Source organism: Lithobates pipiens, unplaced genomic scaffold (assembly GCF_037356315.1).
Source record: "Lithobates pipiens isolate NorthernLeopardFrog02 unplaced genomic scaffold, aLitPip1_a1.2 Scaffold_8, whole genome shotgun sequence".
In the NCBI taxonomy this organism is placed as follows: domain Eukaryota; kingdom Metazoa; phylum Chordata; class Amphibia; order Anura; family Ranidae; genus Lithobates; species Lithobates pipiens.
In genome coordinates, this window is record NW_027507903.1 from 473,937,623 (window position 1) to 473,958,007 (window position 20,385).

The 20,385-nt window shown below is 41.3% G+C and overlaps 1 protein-coding gene across 1 annotated transcript; it reads right to left on the minus strand.

The window, feature by feature from the left end:
• Positions 1-4,123: 4,123 nt before the first annotated feature.
• On the minus strand, positions 4,124-20,122 carry LOC143960282 (sulfotransferase 6B1-like). Its single transcript, XM_077468700.1, has 6 exons — positions 19,928-20,122; positions 18,647-18,831; positions 15,705-15,831; positions 11,606-11,700; positions 10,980-11,166; positions 4,124-7,171 (listed from the first exon to the last, which is right to left on the minus strand). Exons 1-6 carry the CDS (start codon positions 20,064-20,066, stop codon positions 7,053-7,055), a joined length of 852 nt encoding a protein of 283 aa, XP_077324826.1. The 5' UTR covers positions 20,067-20,122; the 3' UTR covers positions 4,124-7,052.
• Between the last annotated feature and the right edge of the window lie 263 nt (positions 20,123-20,385).

A 20,385-nucleotide genomic window follows, 5' to 3' on the forward strand; every position in this document is an offset into this window, starting at 1 on the left:
GTGTGTGCAACCAGTGACCTCTAGCGGAAACAATAAATATATAATAAATATATATATATATATATATATATATATATGTATGTATATATATCTCAAATAAAGTCTATATAGCCAGCGATATTTTCTGTAAACAAATGCTGTCCACACACAATCCAGTGGTGAATATTAGCAAATGAGTGAATAACACCAAGTGGACCCTCCACCAGTCACACTATGTATGCGCTCACCTTCCAAAACGGCCCCAATTAGGCCAAGTAGCACCTTCCCCTTTGAGGTCTCAACTGGTGTCTATTAAGCACCTAACAGTGGGATCCTGCAAGTGTGGTCTCTCATAGGTGATGGCAACATAAAGGTAAAGAAGGAACTAGCATAGCGTAATACTGTAAAACAAAACTTATTTAAAAACACAAGCAACTATTTCTCTCACATTTAGGACAGCCTTTGTTTACAGAAGATATCACTGGATATATAGACTTTATTTAATTTTATGTTCTATATTTATTGTTTCCACTAGAGGTCACTGGTTGCACATACCATTTATATTATTGTGTTTTATACAATATTATTTGTGCTATATTTAAAACAACCACTAGGGGTCACTATTTTCATTTTGTGTTCACATTATTTTAGTACCTTTTTTAACTTTGAAGGGAGGCAGCGCTTCACAATTTTTTTCTTTTCATGTCCTTAGTCTGCTTGTCTTCAGCAAACTGTTTGCGGGCTTTCTTGTGCATCATGTTTAGAAGAGGCTTCCTTCTGGAATGACAGCCATTCAGACTAATTTAATGCAGTGTGAGGCGTATGGACTGAGCATTGACAGGCTGACCCCCACCCCTTCAACCTCTGCAGCAATGCTGGCAGCACTCATGTGTCTATTTTCCAAAGACAACCTCTGGATATGATGCTCAGCATGTGCACTCCACTTCTTTGGTCGACCATGGCGAGTCTTGTTCTGAGTGGAACCTGTCCTGGTAAACCACTTATGGTCTTGGCCATGTGCTGCAGCTCAGTTTCAGGGTCTTTTTCCTATAGCCTAGGCCGTCTTTATGTAGAGCAACAATTCTTTTTTTCAGGTCCTCAGAGAGTTCTTTGCCATGAGGGGCCATGTTGATCTTCCAGTGACCAGTATGAGACATTGAGAGCGATAACACCAAATTTAACACACCTGCTCCCCATTCACACCCGAGACCTTGTAACACCAAGGAGTCACATGACACCGGGGAGGAAAAATGGCTAATTGGGCCCAATTTGGACATTTTCACTTAGGGCTGTACTCACTTTTGTTCCCAGCAATTTAGACATGAATGGCCGTGTGTTGAGTTATTTTGAGGGGACAGCAAATTTACACTGTTATACAAGCTGTACACTCACTACTTTACATTGTAACAAAGTGTAATTTCTTCAGTGTTGTCCCATGAAAACATATAGTAAAATATTTACAAAAATGTGAGGGGTGAACTCACTTTTGTGAGACACTGTGCGTGTGTGTGTGTGTGTGTGTATGTATATATATATATATATATATATAATGTGTGTATATGTGTGTGTGTATATATTTCTGAAAGCGCAGAGAGCATCATGAAGACCAAGGAACACACCAGGCAGGTCCGTAATACTGTTGTGGAGAAGTTTAAAGCCGGATTTGGATACAAAAAGATTTCCTAAGCTCAGTCAGACCTAATCCGCCAGGTTATATATCATATGTGTAAAGTGTAAAACCGACCCTAGCAAAGTCCAGTTAAAAGCATTTATTTGAGGCTAAAATATTGCACTTACATAGTAGCAGTAGTATACAAGCAAATACGATGTAGTTACAGCAAACAAATCTTCTCATGAGTACCTATGATGGCTGCAATTGGCCACGCATGCAATTTTTTATATTTTGGTTCCAAATTAATTTATTTTTTTTCTCATTTTTAGTTTTTATTTCTTATCAATGCATTTCCTTGGGTTACATGGGTTATTATACCGATGGGAGGATTCATCCTTATGGAGGATACGGATCTTATTAACATTGTTTACACAATGGGACTGGATTTGAGTTCAGTTCATTGGTTTTTAATAATAGCTTAATATTTTTTTATATTTCTATTAAGTGTTTGCAGGATTCACACAAATGTTTGATCCTGTAACGTTGTTTATTTTGAATTACTGTGAACATTGTTGTTACATCTACAGACATTTTTTTATTTCTTCTATTTCTAACATGACCACTAGATGGCAATCACATATGGGTAGTATAAGTATCCCTGGAATTCAATTAAGCGAAGAGGATAATCTCCTTCTGCACTTTAAACTACCATTGGCGACTGCCTGGCTCTTCCCCAAGGGTTTTACTATATTAACTGCGTGGTGGCTTCGTGTTTGGGTTTGTTTGATGAAATGCATAGGGCGGAGCTAGGACATATAACATGGAACTAACCACGCATGCACGGCCGATTGTGGCCATCTTCGGTACTGGCAAGTGGATTTGTTTGCTGTAACTATATCGCATCAGCTCGTATACTAACGCTAGTACATAAATGCAATATTTTAGACTTAAATGTTTCAACTGCATTGCGCTGTGGTAGTTTTTTATGTTTTACACATATGATATATAACCTGGCGGAGTTCTGACTGAGGAGGTGCCTGAAGCACCTTCCATACAACAATGAGACTATTGATGCTCCATTACGTTTCACTAAAGCCTATTTTTAACCACCAACCAATTATCTGGTAAGCCCCCTACTTTACAGCACAAGGTGGAATGACCTTTCCTAGAGGGCTTTTCATGGTATCCTCACACTTTCTTTTTGGGTGATGTTTCCACTTATATATGCACTGTTGGGTAATGGTTGAAAATAATGCTTCTATTTAATCCAAAGGACTGTTTCTGGGACTATTGATGTTCACATCATATGTGGAATGTTCATGAATTTATGTTTCATATTGGATGAATTCTCATAATACCATTATATTTGTATGCACATTGCACTTTATTATCTATAGTGCTGCACATTTTTTATATAAATGTTGATGTACTGCACCATAGTATAGTGCTAGCAGCTAATTTTCTAATTAAGGCCCAAGCATGAAGAGATCTGTTTGATAAATATTATATATGAGAAGATATGGCACTAGGGGGCATCATCTCAATATATACTAATCTAATTATATACTAACCCTACTCAGTAACTTGTGAGTATGAACAAATATAATGATGACTGGCTGCATGATGAATGTGTGCAGTCCTAGACCAACTGCTGCTGGAGGTGACTGGGCCTTTTGGAGTGACAGTATTTGTGAAGACACAGCTCCTTCTTGTATGCTTTTTCCTTTGAGCGTGCATGTTCTCCCACAGACCAGGGGAGGGGACAGTGGAGGCCAGGCACATCACTTGCTTTTATCTGTATGGGATTTTGTGTGATATGAGATGGACCTTTTATCTTTCTAGAACTAACAACAAAAACCATGTTAGAGTCCTGAGGAAGCGGAAAGAAATCTGTGAAACGCGTAGACTTTTGTACTTAGTTTTTTTGTGTCTTTGAATATACAGTATATTTGTTCATAATACAATAGTAAGGTCCTATGGCCTTATAAAGAAAAATTTTGGGGGGGGGGGGGGGTAGGGGGAATTTTTTTAAAGTTTTGAATGCAATAAATTATATAATTTTCATTTATATGTTTGTAATAATTATGAGCTTGAATGTATCCCTCGGTGGGTATTTTTAAATATCCCATTCACAAGTTACATGAGTAGGATTAGTAACATTGTGCATAGCATTGAAGCAGGTAATGAGCAGTATAGTCGATAAATTAAAGGAGGCATTAGAACCATTTTGGAGGTTGTAAAGCAAGTACGAGGCTAATGGTACTTCATTTAAAGCAGGTATGAGGAGTAACAGTGGATAATGTAAAGCATGGATAATGAGTAACATAGTGGATAATTCAAAGGAGGCATTAGGAGTACCATAGTGGATAAGGTAAAACAAAAGTGTAATTGCTATTAGCTCCATCCCAAGCGAAAACAACTTTTTTTCCTCATTTTTCAAATACATTCACGACCCCCCCCCCCCCCCCCATTTCTTGCAATAGAGCATTCCACCTCCCTCAAGTCTGTTATATAATGGACGAGTCAAAGCAATACTGTAAGAACATAAAGTAGTTTATTGAAAGAAATAAAACATGAGTTTGTATGAAAGATACAAAACTACACAGCAGAGAATACAGAATCAAGTTTCTCCCCTGAGGCCACCAGAAAATCTTTCACCTATCTGCTGATCCTTTCATAGATGAACAGATGACAATGAGAAATCAGTTCTGCAGCCCTGGGAATGTCGCTCAGATAGTCGTATCTTAATCTTTCCTATTTACAATGCAACCAAAGTACTTGAATCTGTCATGGTCATCCCACAATCGGAAAAGTACAGAATATCAGTCACCACCAATAAGAATCTACTGCCACCTTGTGGTGCTGGTTGGCAGGGTAATTGCCAATGACAGCGTCCCTTTAAAACAACAACAAAAAAAGGGTGCAGCAACTCACAGCAAACAATAAGTGTCAAACTTCCATTGTTCTGGTGAAAATCTTACACAGATTGTGCGTTTCTCTTATTACTTAACTCAGATGCCTCTGCCAGTTTCTTTATGTTACATGATGCACAAGTAAACCCGAGAATAAAATGGTAATATATTCCAGTTTACCAGTCCTTAGATATGATGGCTACATTTGTTTTCTTTTTTGTAATTTTTTTCCCCCTTTTGTTTTTTCACCTGGTGATCCTGCCAATAACACACTTCCTGTCCTAGGATGACAACGCCCACTCATTGTACTGTGTCTATAGAGGGGCAGCATTGTTATCCTAGGATGAAACCACAGAACATTTCCCCCACTCCATGACATATTGGGAAGGTGTTTGTAGTCCAGAACTAGCAGGAAACAATGTAACTGATAACAGTGAACCACATGAAGTTTTTAGCTCAAGAGATTTCTGGCAGGACAAACAAGTATTCATTGAACAGAGAAATATACATTTGAAAGTGTTTTGTTCTAACAGACCAAAAAGGCACATCAAAATATGAGAGGAAACAGCTAGGCTTTACCACGTGCTTAGCTGCGCTAAGCATGTGTCCATCATAAACTATATGATTTTGAGGTATTGAAATCACCTAAGGCATCAGAAAGGCTGCTTTCACGCCTGTGCAATGCGTTTACTGCGTTTTTTGGGACATTTATCACACAACATCATAGGACAGTCCATTCACTTGGCTCATGTACTTTTTTGGGCAGGGAGCCAAGCAGATTTTGCAATGCATGTTTTGTTGCACAGCAAATGTGCAGCATAATGCCAGACTGCTACCCATGTTTGGAGTGCCAATATTAGACAAGAAATATTAGACTAAATAATGGCAGCGCAAGTGTGATGCATGTTTGCCGCAATTTACACGCGTTTCCAGAAACACACATGAAGGTGTGAACGCAGTCTTAGAGAAGTCATATACTTTTTGAAGGCGTCTCATTTCTCCTCTGGTTATGGTCATGTGATTGATGTCACGTCATTGATCATGTGGTCCCTGCAGAAGGGGATAAAAGCTGTTTAAGCAGAGCTGCTTATTGGCCGTCTCTTTCCTATCTGCCTTATGCCGCGTACACACAATTGGAATGTCGGCCAGCAAAAGACCAATGAGAGCTTTTCATCGAAAAATGAAACCGTGTGTATGCGCCATCAGAATTTAGCTGGCCGAATTCCCGTCAGCAAACATTTTGAGAACATGTTCTCAATTTTTCCGATGGAAAAACTTTCTATCGTAAAATTCCAACACGCAAAAACTCACGCATGCTCAGATTCAACTACAAGACAGAAGTTATTGGCTAATGAACTTCCTTTTCTATTCCTGTTGTACGTGTTGTATGTCACAGCGTTCTTGACGGTCGGAATTTGGTGTGACTGTGTGTAGGCAAGACAGCTTGAGAGAAATCCTGTCGGAATTCAGTCGGGAAAACCATCAGAGCTTTTTCCGACCAAAATTCCGATCATGTGTATGCGGCATAAGCCTCTTTAGCAGCGATTATGTGACCTGCCTTGGAGGAGAGAAGACAAGCATGTGATGTCTCTGTGGTACCTCCGAGAATGATTATAGAACCTGAAAAGCATACAGATGGTGGAAGTCACTTTACATGATGGCAACCAGAAACAGGTTCCTAATTTCAGCAGAGATTTAGCAAAGTGTTAAAATGCTCCATATGTACTCTATAAATATAAAATTATTATTTTAAACATCTGCAGTTTAAAATATTTCATACTTCCCGAGAATATTCTAAAAGGGAAATTATAGAAATTTTAAGACAAAGTGTTGAATAGTATTGATGGATTTAAATCTAGAGGGCGTGAATGTCTCGCCTCTGTGCAGACATATAGTGCCACCCTGTGGAGCCAGTGGAGAATGCCGTAAAGCCACCATTTGGCCTGTTTATAAACTGTCTATAGTCTGCCAGATTCATCTAGCAGTTTCTCTCCTAATTTTCACCCTTTTTACAACAGCAATAAAAATAACCCAGAGAGATCTACACAAAGACAGGATTTTGCCAACTTAAGTATCGGTTCTGTCTGCCAATTTGCCACATCCTAAACCAGCTGTAATATCAGTGGCTAAGTGGCAGGATCTTTTTGCAAGGTGACAATTTTCTCAGCTTTTTTTGGACAGCTTTTTGGATGTTAAGATTTCCTTTTTCATGTTTTCACATATTGGGGGGGGGGGGGGGGGGGTACATAGGTAAAATGTACCACCAGAACTGAAGTGGTGAGACAGCTGTCCATGTTTATAAAGAGGCTCCCGGGGTTTACCCTTAGTGGCCACTCGGTGTCATTTGGTCACCTGGCTGTTACATCTTAGGGCTGTGGCCACTATCGTTAACTGGTAGTTAACTGAGTCCCACTACAGGGTGGAGGAATCCTTTAAGAATTGTCCATGTATGTGCCTTATTTTTGACCTTTCCTGTGCCAGTCTGCCTGGTATGGAGTAATGATGGAAGTCTCTTAGTAACAATACAGTCTGAACCATGAGAGATTGACTCAGTTCTCGTAGTGGATGCGTTTGGCAAGACAGCTGGCATTCATCTTGGTGTTGTAGAGCTCCTCGAACAGCCTGTTCTGTTTGGTGGAGAAATACTGTTTCCAGTCCCCAACAGTGCCTGTGACAGAAGAGAAATCAGGGGTTACACAAAATAATAAAAAGGTTGCTCCAACAAAATATTAGATTTCATTTTACAGGTGGAGTCTATTGAGCCTTCTATCTTTTCAAACTCAAGAGGTGAGATTGTCTCGCCATGATTTCCATTGTTCTCCCCCACTTTGGATGTATGGGATTATGGAATGATTATATGATATATACGTTATTTTTAACATTTCGTCCATGAGTTGAAAAAAAATAAAAAAATAAAAAAGAAAAGAAAAAGGAGAACACACTTAGAATTTTTTGGGGATATGACTATCAAATGCTAAGAAGATAAGATAGAGAAGAAAAAATAACTTTTATGCATATTTTGTATTTTATTCTTACCAAAGAATCTTGGTTCAACAACAATATAAATGAACAATTCAGGACAGTAAAAGACTGCATGGTAATGTCACTGTACCCATTGTCATTTTTATCATACAAATAGAGCTCTCTTTTGATGGTATTTATTTGCAAAAACAAACAAAAACAGAGTGAAAATTTTGAAAAACAAATAGTTTTTCTTAGTTTCTGTTATAAAATTTTGTAAATAAATAATTTTTCTCCTTCACTAATGTGCACTGATGAGGCTGCACTGATATGTGGCAATGATAGGTGGAAATGATGGGCATTGATAGGGGGCAAAGATAGGCACCAGTGATCTGGTTCAAATCCCAACCACGCAACTACCTGCCTGGAGTTTGCATGTTCTCCCTGTGCCTGCGTGGGTTTCCTCCGGGTACTCCGGTTTCCTCCCACACTCCAAAGACATGCTGGTAGGTTAATTGGATCCTGTCTAAATTTCCCTAGTATGTATGAATGTGAGTTAGGGACCTTAGATTGTAAGCTCCTTGAGGGTAGGGACTGATGTGAATGTACAATGTATATGTAAAGCGCTGCGTAAATTGATGGCGCTATATAAGTACCTGAAATAAATCAAATATGCGTCAATGAAGGGCACTGATATGTGGCAATGATAGGTGGCACTGACAGGCATTATTGATAAGGAAGGGGGGCACTGCTCATCTAATGGCTCATCACCAAGCATTAGATCAGCAGTTAGTACCCCCTCTTAGAGACCCCCCCATTAGCTCACAGTCCCCTTATATCAGTGCCCACCCCCCTTCCTTAGAGACCTCCAGAGATCAGAGGAACCCCCCCCCCTTATATCAGCGCCCCCTGCCCTCTTTAAACACATCCATTCGGATTACCTTACCAGGGGGACCCAGGAGCTACTGCCACCAATGTGGAAAGTATGAGAGCTGAGCTGGGGGAGCGGAGCTGGGAGGTGGAGGCGCTCTAGGGCTATTTACCTCCCACTATGCAGTGTGAACAGCAGAAAAGGCATGTCATTGGTTGCTAGGACAGCAACCAATGACTGCAAAGGAGATCATCGAGGTGGCGGGCGGGGGGGGGGGGGGGGGGGGGGGGAGTTAGAGAGGCACAGCCACCAGGAATCTTATTGAGAGGATTGCAGTGCCAGAACTTGGTCTGGCACTAGCTCCATTGCCAGGACATTTACTGGATGTTGTGTCCGGGTCACAGTTGGACAGGCACACTTGCCTAAACCTGAACTGTCTGGGGCAATACCGGACAAGTGGAAACCCTAAGCGGGAAAAAAAAAAAAAAAAAAAAAAAAAAAAAAAAAACACGGGGACAGACTTGGTCCGGGGACAGTGTCCTCAGTCCGGGGACTGTCCCCGGAAACCAGGGACATCTGGTCAGCCATCTTATTTGCGTGCCGCTGAGAGCCTAAGCCAGCTGCTCCCTCCCCAGCCCAGCGCTCCAGTGAGCACTAAAAAGGTAGAGCAGAAGGTGGTGACGGACAATCAGTGGTCATGTGATCGCTGGTCTTAGAGCTGGTGGAAGATAGCTCCAGCACTAACGCTGCAGCAGGGAGGTGAGTATGTTTGTTCAATTCCCACGCATCTCCTTTACTCTTCAGACAGCTAGATGTGTGAAAAAGTACTTGAGAAATGTGCAAAATGTGTCAAGGTCTCTTCTTTGATGACTATTATACCTATGCGTGTCTGTGCATTTCTACAATAAACTTAGTCATGCAAGAGAAAAAGTTGGCTTTAGTACACTGACACAAGGACAAATATCTTCAAAACAGTGTTAGTTATTTTTAGTCTAATAAGATTTATGAAATCTCATTAAAAATTTTAGTCACATGGCTGAAAATACGTAACAAAAAAGGAGAGGGTGCAACCAATTCAGTGTACAGTTACACTATATTGCGAAAAGTATTGAGACGCCTGCTTTTACACAGGCATGAACTTTAATGGCATCCCAGTCTTAGTCCGTAGGGTTCAATATTGAGTTGACCCACCCTTTGCAGCTATAACAGCTCAAACTCTTCTGGGAAGGCTGTCCACAAGGTTCAGGAGTGTGTCTATGGGAATGTTTAACCATTCTTCCAGAAACACATTTGTGGGGTCAGGCACTGATGTTGGACAAGAGGGCCTGGCTTGCAGTCTCTGCTCTAATTTATCCCAAAGGTGTTCTATCAGGTTGAGGTCAGGACTCTGTGTAGGCCAGTCAAGTTCCTCCACCCCAAACTCACTCATCCATGTCTTTATGGACCTTGCTTTATGCACTGGTGTGCAGTCATGTTGGAACAGGAAGATGCTGTTCCCACAAAGTTATGAGCATGAAATTGTCCAAAATATTTTGGGATGCTTGCACCTTAAGAGTTCCCTTTACTGGAACTAAGGGGCCAAGCCCAACCCCTGAAAAGTAACCCCACACCATAATCCCTCACCAAATTATTTGGACCAGTGCACAAAGCAAGGTCCATCAGAAGAGTTCCCCTCTTCTGATGTGTGGCAAGCTTGAGAAAGGGGCCTGACATATCATCCTCAGCAGTCATGATTTTACTGCTGCTCTACTGCATGTCTCTTCAATTACACACCAGCTTGATTATGCTTCAGTCCGCCACTAATAATCTATTTGGGAACTTCCATAAGGACTTCAGGCTGACAGTTATGCACCTTATGCTTCTTATTCATGTGAGTGGACACATTACTTTTACTTTATTTAATAAACCTCTACACTGAATCAGTTGCACCTTCTTTTTTGTTACATGTGCTTGGTCAATGGGATTCACCTAAGGTCTCGTCCTATCAAGGTGCTGCAGCCGCTGGTGGCGTGAAGACTTCTTGGATTGCCCTTCTGTTTGATGGACTGGACTATTACAGATAGATTTGAGGACTCTAGCATTATGTTTTTGCACTTTGCTTGTGTTTTATGTTTTTTGTACAAGGTTTTTTAATAACTTGCCAAAGGCTCTTAGGCTTGTGTAAAGCTTTGTGAACTGAGCTTTCTATATTCGTATGGTGGAAAAAAAGATCCTTCTCCTGGTTTTAAAGCTTTGTGACTTGTGGCTGTTAGTGATGCATTTTTCAGCTGGATACAATTAAAAAAAAACAAACGAAAAAAAAACAAACACCTTTCAGACCAGGATCTGTCATAAAGGGGCCAATTTCCTCCCAGGGGTCAGGTTGGAGTTCCAATGGTCTGCTGAGAATGTGTGGTTTTTCCCCAGGAAGGGGCCCCTATGTTCTGTTCAGAATTTGAGTTCACCCCAGAGGTAAGGGGAGATTCCAATTGCCTGAACACAATTCACAGATACCCCTGGGGAGTCAGGGACGGGTTCCTATGGTCTGGCCAGAATTTGGGATCACCTCGGGAGATTTTTCTATTGTCTGCGCAGAATTTAGGGGTCACCTCTGGAGGGCCAGGGAGGAATTCCTATGGTCTGCCTAGGATTTGGGGTCACCCACCTTTCCGGAAGATCATTTTGCGATTAGAAGTCAGAGAGCAGACGGTGTGATTCGGGTCACTCGTTTCGTTCTCCGCATTGTTCTTCATCTCGGAAAATGAGGTTTTCTTGCAGATTTCGTGGATTTCATTGTCATTAATGTTTATTCCCAGATAAGAACTGATTGCCCTCACTGATTTAAAGGGATTCTGAGAGGAAGGATAAAACATGTTATGGGTGGAGTAACCAAGCAGGACAAAACTCTGGATAGCCGCACACTGGAAAAGATTTGAAATCCCATATTTAATTGAAACAACGTGGGTCACATCAAAACAAAATAAAAAAATCCACAGCAAAAGAAATAACAGGGTACAGGAAAATCTGACGCGTTTCGCACCATAATCAGTGCTTGTTTCCAATCATTTACATGACTGCTATCAGTTGCTGGAGAACTGACTTCCGACTGGCTACTAGCGGTCACTCTGGATGATATCGTTAAAAAGTACTATTTGCATTTTGTCTTACTGGATTCAGACAAAATTGTATCTAGTTTGAAAAATCATCCAATCAGGCAGTGCCAATCACACAGATATAATATGTTGTAGAATATCAATACATATCTACTAATCAAGAGATAATTGAACAAACCTTTTTCATGGATTCATAGTAGAGGAAGAGAGTCCCCATCTCATTCTGGTGTTCCTCCCAGCTCAGGATGTGGTCGAACCAGGATCCGTATACAACTGTCACACACACAGGAAGATCAGTTACACGTGGAGGGAAAGATGAAGGCAACTGTACATTCATTTCATAGCAGATCTTATTGTACTAAGACAAAAGAAAAAAAAAAAAAAAAAAAACTCATTGTCACTACCAGTGACAGTGATTATCTGCTTGTGGACATGCTGCAACCAGACAGACCAACCAAACCAGCCTTGGTAGGAATAGCAGAGGAGGGGGGGGGGGGATATTGATTGTCAAATGACTGATTGTAGACAGCACCATTAGGCCTTCGAGATTGGACAAAACACACTTTAGAAGAATGTTTCCACAAGCATTTTACAGCTTATGGTACATTTGCACATGCGAGAGTTTTACCTCCTGCCTCAATATCTGATAGTTTATTAGAACCGAACAGTAATCAGAAGGATGTAGTTGGCACATAGTTTGTTAGAGTGTTGGGCACTGAAGCTACTCAGCCTTTCCCAGGAGAACAACAAGAATTTTGTCTTTTGTCTGTTGATTACTGCCTAATGAAAGTGATCACCAGCTGACTGTACACATGAATGGTCTGGGTAAGTGCACAATTAAAGTGTATGTAAACCCAAACAAACCTCTTATTCGCCTGTTATAAAAAAACAAAAACAAAAAAAAAAAAAAACACTTTCAATTGTAATTTTATTTGCTCAATAAGTGCATAAAAATATCTGTTGGTCCTGCTAGATGTTTTGTGATTTGATACCTTTCTATGCTGCACTCTTATCAGTGATATAATTCCCAGTTATCTTCTGTTGACAACAGAACATAGCCAACGTACACTATATTACCAATTTGGGACACCTGCCTTTACACGCACATGAACTTTAATTCCATCTCCGTCTTAGTCCATAGGGTTCAGTATTGAGTTGACCCACCCTTTGCAGCTTTAACAGCTTCAACTCTTCTGGGAAGGCTGTACACAAGGTTTTGGAGTGTTTCTATGGGAATGTTTGACCATTCTTCCAGAAGCGCATTTGTGAGGCCAGGCACTGATGTTGAAGAAGGCCTGGCTCACAGTCTCCACTCTAATTCATCCCAAAGGTGTTTTATCGGATTGAAGTCAGGACTCTGTGCAGGCCAGTCAAGTTCCTCCACCCCAAACTCCCTCATCAGTGTCTTTATGGACCTTGCTTTGCCCACTGGTGCGCAGTCATGTTGGAACAGGAAGGGGCCATCCCAAAACTGTTCCCACAAACTTGGGAGCATGAAATTGTTCAAAATGTCTTGGTATGCTGATGCCTTAAGAGTTCCTTTCACTGGAACTAAGGGACCAAGCCCAAACCCTAAAAAACAACCCCGCACCGTAATTCCCCTTCCACCAAATGATTTGGACCAGTGCACACAGCAATATCCATAAAGTCATGGATGAGTGAGTTTGGGGTGGAGGAACATGACTGCCCTGCACTGAGTCCTGACCTCAACCAGATAGAACACCTTTGGGATAAATTAGAGTGGAGACTGAGCCAGGACTTCTTGTCCACATCAATACCTGACCTCACAAATGCTCTTCTGGAAGAATGGTCAAACATTCCCATAGACACACTTCTAAACTGTGTGGACAGCCTTCCCAGAAGAGTTGAAGCTGTTATAGCTGCAAAGGACTGGCCAACTCAATATTGAGCCCTACAGGCTAAGACTGGGGTGCCATTAAAGTTTGTGTGTTTAAAGGCCGGTGTCCCAATACGTTTGGTAATATAGTGTACGTTTTAGAGATGAGGAGAGGGGAATGTGTTCTGTAGTCCTGCTCTACTTCTCCATAGAGACAGCAAGTAAGCGTTGCCACCTTAGGACAGGAAGTGTTACCGACGGGATCACCAAGTGAAAACAAAGGGAACAATGCCCAAAAAATAAAAATGAATGCAACCACATCTAATGACTGGAAGCTGCAATATAATACATTTTCAGATTAATGATATACTTGCAAACATCTGCATCAGAGAGCACACATTCCTAAAAGTCATTCAAGGTCAGTGGAGTTTAAGGCTGGGAATACACGGTTAGATTTTATTTTTCAATCGTCAGGCTAAACAAAAATAAAATAAAAAATAACGTACGGATTTCCCCATCCACACTACAGTAGTGAAGAGGATAGAGGAATCCCTCTCCCGCCAGGGCATTGTATTCTGACAGCTTGGGTCACCACTGTCAGAATACACTGAGCGGTGGCTGCAGGTGCTGAAGTTTTGCAGTGTCTCTGATGGAAGTGGATCTAATGATCGACATTTGGTGAACAGGGAGGGTCACATGCAGATCAAAATGTGTCTGGTTCTTGCTGGACCGAATGAATTCAAGTATGTTTGTACCAAGTCTATGGGGTACATTTTTCTCTGTGACTGCTGGTCTTGATTATTAGTCTCCAATTCTAATTATTGTCTCTCCCATTTTGATTATTACCCACCAATACTGATCATTACCTTCCAGAATGAATTATTACCGCTCCAATATCATACTCTCTCAAATGTTGAGTATTACCCTACAATACCAATGATTACCTCCCCAATATTGATTACTACCTCTCTAATACTGATTATTACCTCTCCAATAGTGATCAATACCACTTCCATATAGATTATCACCTCTCCAACACTGTTTATTACCATTCAGTACTGAATATTACCTCTCTAATACTGATTATTATTTCCGCCACCTAGATAGGCAATTATCAGTATCTGACGTACGCTCATCTGCATTCAGACCTTTACATAACATCAATCAATTTATCAACAGGAGACTCTGCGGAAATGAGGCGTAACGACGGTCAAAGTCAGGGCCACGTTACTATCAGTGTCCTTTAGACAGTCGCTCAGCACCCAAATCTTATATAACAGGGAACAAACACTGCTGTCCTAGGAGCATTAAGTCCCATCTGTTATCTTTATAGTGCTCCGGTTTCAGAATCATAAAGTTCCAGGGGAAATCAGAGACACCGATAGGCAATTCAAATCTGATTTATAGCACAACACTGTATTGGCAGCCCTTCATAACCACACAGTAACTCCTGGATCCCTGAGGGTGGCATTCCCAGAGCCCATTATCGGTTCCATCTTCTAATTAATGGGCATGGGGCTGCTATTTTACCCAAGGTCATGGAGCCCTTATAATTGCTTCTGAGCAGGGCCCTCCTATTCCTTCTGTATTGAACTGTATTGTAAATTGTACTGCCACCCTTTTATTGTAAAGCGCTGTGTAAACTGTTGGCGCTATATAAATATTAGCTCCGCCCTCTAATTATTGGGGGTTAGCGGACTGGTACTGTGCCCAATGCGGCCCCCCACTTTCAGCCCACAAAAAAACAGCTTTGACCCTGAGAAATGCTGGTCTCCCCTCACTGCACCCACAAACGACATCATTGTGTTCATCAATCAGAGCACATAAGGGGGCTGATTTACTAATGAATCAAAGAATGTACTTTGCAAAGTGGATGCCGCTTAATAAATAAGGTGAATCTGTCTTCACCCAAAGACATAAAGTTGAGGAAAATCTCTCAAAGGGGACACATACCAAATAAGCCTTACAGGGGGTTTAACCCTTTCATAGACTATTCAAAACAAAGCCATAAATATGTCTCTAGGTATACTTTAAGGGCCAGTTCACACCAGATGCAGTTCCGTGCCATTTTTTTTTTATGCACTAAAAATGCATGCACAGTGTTTTACATGTATCCCAATGGCTCTAGTTCACACCATGCAGTTTCTGCCCAGTTTCCGATCAGTTTCTGGTGCAGGAACTGACCGGAACTGACTGTATTGGTGCAGAAAAAACAAAAAAAAAAACAGAACTGCATCTGGTATGAACTGACCCTAAGGGAAAATTTTCAAATATATGATCATTTATTTTCTGCTATCTTCCATGAAATCTAGGCAAGATCGTGAGGTCATTGTACCCGCAACAATCATTAGAGAGATAAGTAAATGTAATTCCTCCTCCCCTATATACTGTAATACACATAGATTAATTATAATATTATATAATAGCCATTTTTGGTTACCTTGTCCATGCAGGAACATATCGAAGTAGGTGCTCCACATGTCAACAGTGGGCAGGTTGGGGTTGTCTCTGTAGTAATGGAATAAGGAGACAGCCGTATCTTTGGGGTTACGGATGATGTAGATGGCCTGGAATGTGAGGTCACAGTCTTATTATCAGGGAAATTTACATAATAACACCATAATTAATAATATACGACCTAATTAATCCTAAACATAAAAAAAATATATTATTCCTTAGCTATTACGTGACATCTAAGGCTCCTTTCACAATTGATGACAAAGTGACACAACATGCATTGCGTCTTTACAGTGCGACTTTTGTTGTCACTTTAAATTCTCTGGACCAAAGTCGCATAAAAAGACAGACCAAAGTAGTGCAGAAACCTTTTCTGAAGTAGCAGCGACTTCAGTAGTATCAGAAGGAACAACTCTCAGACATTCATTAAGTTTCACATGTCGGATCCCAAATCGTAGAAGTGTGAAAGGAGTCTAATGCCCCGTACACACGAGAGGGATTAAGTCTGACAGACCTCCAAAGGAGTTCCGCCGGAGTTCCGACGGAGTTCTGGCGGACTTTTCGACCGAACGGACTTGACCACACACCATCACACCAAACTCCGACGGAGTCGAACGTGATGACGTACGACTGGATTCGACGTAGGAAGTTCATAGACAGTAGCCAATAGCTGCCCTAGCGTCGGTTTTAGTCCGTCGGAGTAGCACACACACGAGCAAATTTTTCGAAGGGGACCGGGTCCGGCGGAGTTCCGTCGGGAAAATTTGAAGCATGCTTCATTTCTAAAGTCCGTCAGACTTTAGCGAAGCTAAAGTCCGTTGCAGCCCACACACGATCGGATAGTCTGACGGACTCAGTCCGTCGGAGTTTGGATGTCGAAAAGTCCGCTCGTGTGTACGGGGCATTAGTGGTACAGCGGTCACTAGAACCTTCACTGAAATTCTGAAAATTCTCAGGGCTTTGGAATCACAAATATCTAGAAGTAATTTTGTAACAGAAACTCAACAAAATAATTGAGCAGTTCTATTTATTGTGTCAGCCAATACTAAACAGCTTATGAGGATGGACATCCCTGGTGTCACCAGAATAGATTGTAAGGTCCTATGGAGAGGGTTCCACATGCATCATCTTTTGTATGTAGATGTCTCTCTGTATACCTTCCTTCCTGGTTCTTGATTGGCCAGCAGAGATGACGTGATTCCCCTGCATACGCAAGGGAGTCCTTCATACTGGCTCACTGTACATTTAATAGGAGATTGTGAACAGGTAGGTAGGTTTTTTTTTTTGCCCTGTATAAATGAGGCCATACCATGGTGAAAATCCATAATAAGCACAAGGATGTTTATCCAAACTTTATACATTACTCCAAAGAACGCTACCAAACGCTAACATGGTCCTTGGCTTTATACATTCCCCCCTTTCTTGAGAACAAGCACGCAATTCCTATTTCCCTTCCAAGGCTAATGAATACAAGGCATTCTCTGATTGGACTAGGTATAGAGCAGGGGCAGTGATGATCGCCACATCATCCAATTAGAAAACCATCTTGTAATAATTGAAAGAAATACAAAGTGTTCTGTGAACTGCGGCAATGCTGAATGAGCAACTCCCTGTGATCAGTGGGGCAGCCACTCGGGACAGGACCTGAAGGATTGCGACAATCACTGCAGTAGCGCTAGCTACTACAGTAATGGTCAACTTCCACAGAGGTTCCTCAGGTATGACATTTACATGCTTACACCATACTGTCATACTAAAGCAAAGAAAATATGCAATAAAGATTATATCTAGAGTTCAGCATAAAGCACACGTTTAAAGATGAAGTTTAAAGCCTAAATAAAAAAACAAAAAAAACAAACAAAACTCAATAATAAGAGGGCAGTACCTCATTTTAATTAAAGGAAGAGATTTAATTTAAGGAAAAGTAATTTCCCTTGTGCTGGTTCCGGCTGTCATAGTTGACATCCTCTGTCCTGTGTCTAGAGCCCAGGGACCTTATTAAGGGCTGGTTCACACAGGGGGCGATGCGAGGCGACACGACTTGCCTCGCCGCGACCTGCCGCGACCTCAGCGGCGACTTGCAAATGACTTCTGTATAGAAGTCAATGCAAGTCGCCCGAGGTCGCCCAAAAGTAGTACAGGAACCTTTTTTCTGAGTCGGAGCGACTCGAGTCGCTCCTCTTAGAACGGTTCCATTGTACAGAACGGGGGCGACTTGTCGGGTCGCGGCACGGCAAGTCGTGTCGCCCCCTGTCTGAACCGGCCCTAAGAGTGCCAACTATGCCCGCCTTTGCATTCATAGAAGCTGTACTGTAAGATCCATGAATAAAAAGTATTCTATAAATAGAGGATGAGCAGATAAATGAAAGGTCTCCATTAATATAACACGTTTCATTCTTGAAAGCCATAGTACAGCTCCTATGTATGGAGGAGGGAGCAGAAAGAGCAAATAGAGTTGGCACTCTAGATGAGTACCCGTGACAGGTCCCTCAGCTTTAACACCAGCAGCACTGGAAGATTATGGCTGCAGGGTATGGGGGGGTGTGGGCTAGAAGATTTCAGCTATGACAGCTGGCACCAGCACAAGCAACACTTTGGATTAAATATAAGTACAGTATTGTCCCTTGTGCTCATTTTTATAACCGTACGTTTCCGGTTCAGGGACGAATCAGGCTTGAATTTTTGCCTGAATTCGAACTTAAAACAGAGCCAAAAATGGACAGGACCCCTGTGCAATGCGCTCCGTGACCACCCCAGGGAAGTGTAAACCGACTCCATTGAGAGCTGGTCGCAGTCTCCTGTTATGCAAATTGGACTTGCATCCAATTCACATCAGATGTGATTGAACCCAGCCTAAAGCTTTCACTGCAGTGGAACTGCTGCCGATCTTATGTGCATCTACATATAATACCCTGCATGTCTCACCTTGCACTTCTTGGTCTTGAAGTCTTGGGGTAGCATGTCATAGCCAAGGTGTGTTGGGATTATCCTCTTGGTGGTGAGGTTGTTTAGTTCTTCCAGTTTGGAGATGTCTCCAAATTCGATGGGCGAGGTGAGGGTGACCTTCGAAGTGTAGAGGTGCTTCATGATCTCAGCAAGCCAGTGAGTACCTAGGTGACCAATAGGTAATACTAATTATCATCTACTATGGGGTTGATTTACGAAAACTGGAGAGTGCAAAATCTGGTGCAGCTCTGCATAGAAATCAATCAACTTCCAGGTTTTTTTTGTTAAAGCTTGATTAAACAAGCTGAAGTTAGAAGCCAATTGGCTACCATGCATGGCTGAATCAGATTTTAAGTCAATCTCTATGTGTAAAGTAGTACCAGTTTGAAGAAAACCCCACAACCTTTGAAAAATGCAGATCCCCTGGCCATTATGCAAATGTTCAACTTTTTCTGAGCTGGAATACAGATCAGGAGTAAGGCTGGATTCACACCTATGCATTTTTAGTGCTTTTTGCAGATTTGCACCACAGAACGTGTTCCATAGGAAATCATGTTAAATGGACTGTAGTGCAAAATGCAAAAAGCACTAAAAATGCATTGGTGTGAATCCAGCCTTACCTCCAGTGTCCCTTCTCAGTATTTGTCAATATAGAGTTTAATATAGAATCCTGAGAGAGGAAAAAAAGGTCTCATAGCAATGTTTTGGTTGTCACCAGAACAGGAACTGACTTATTAGGGCCCATCATAGCTTTATCCTTCTCCTACTACATCTAAAAAAATAAAATAAAAAGTTTTGTCTGGAGTCTCTCTTTAACTTTAAAAAACGTAAATAATTTTATGGTTCTGTTAAAAATATACAGTATAGCCTGAGAGGGGAAACAGGGCTCATAGCAATGTTCTGGGGTTCACCAGCACAGGAACTGAGGGGAAGCCTCACCTTTAGGACCTATCACAGCTTTATCCCTCTCCTACTACTAAAAAAAAAAAAAAAAAAAAAAAAAAAAAAAAAAAAAAGTTGTCTGGAGTTTCTCTTAAACTTAAAAAAAAAATATTATTTTATGGTTCTGCTAAAAATATACAGTATATATTTATAAATCAGTTCAGCTTAGTTATAACTGGTTTCTGTGAAATTTCACAAAACAGATGGCGCTGATCGCTACAACATCAGGAACATTATACAGAGACATGTTTCCAAATATTTCTAAAATACAAATATTTTTCAAATAATAAAAAAAAGTTTGAGAACAGCAGGGGGTACCGGATTTGGGATAGGAGACGAGAAGGAGGTCATCCTCGTGGGCCTGGAACGTGCCCAGACATTTCAGGAGTTCGGCTGAGGATCGTGTAGTGAAGGGGATTCCATTGAAGATGTGGATAAGGTCGCTGTGAGTGGACATGGTGGAGGACTGGAGCTGTGGCTGGTTGTGGGATGCTCTGCTGAGATGCAACAGCACCCAGAATGGCTTGGGGTTAATATACAGGCAGCCAGAGGCGGTCGCTGGACTGCGGCCAATTATTTGATTACAAACACAACTTATCAGAGAGTTTTATGATCATTTATGGCCGGATAATTGGTATTTATTGAAAGGTTCCTAATCAAATATGGCCTATAATAAACATTACAGATATAAATGAATCGTTGGACAAATCCATAAATGTATCGATACTACAAACTTGCTGACCCTATAAGGTCTTCTTATCAACCAAATGTGACAT

Coding starts and splice junctions, on each gene's coding strand:
- LOC143960282 (XM_077468700.1), bottom strand. CDS start 20,066: ATGTCCACTCACAGCGACCTTATCCACATCTTCAATGGAATCCCCTTC. Junction 18,832..19,927: donor CGTCTCCTATCCCAAATCCG/GTACCCCCTGCT, acceptor TTGGTCACCTAG/GTACTCACTGGCTTGCTGAG. Junction 11,701..15,704: donor TATGTTCCTGCATGGACAAG/GTAACCAAAAAT, acceptor TGTGTGTGACAG/TTGTATACGGATCCTGGTTC.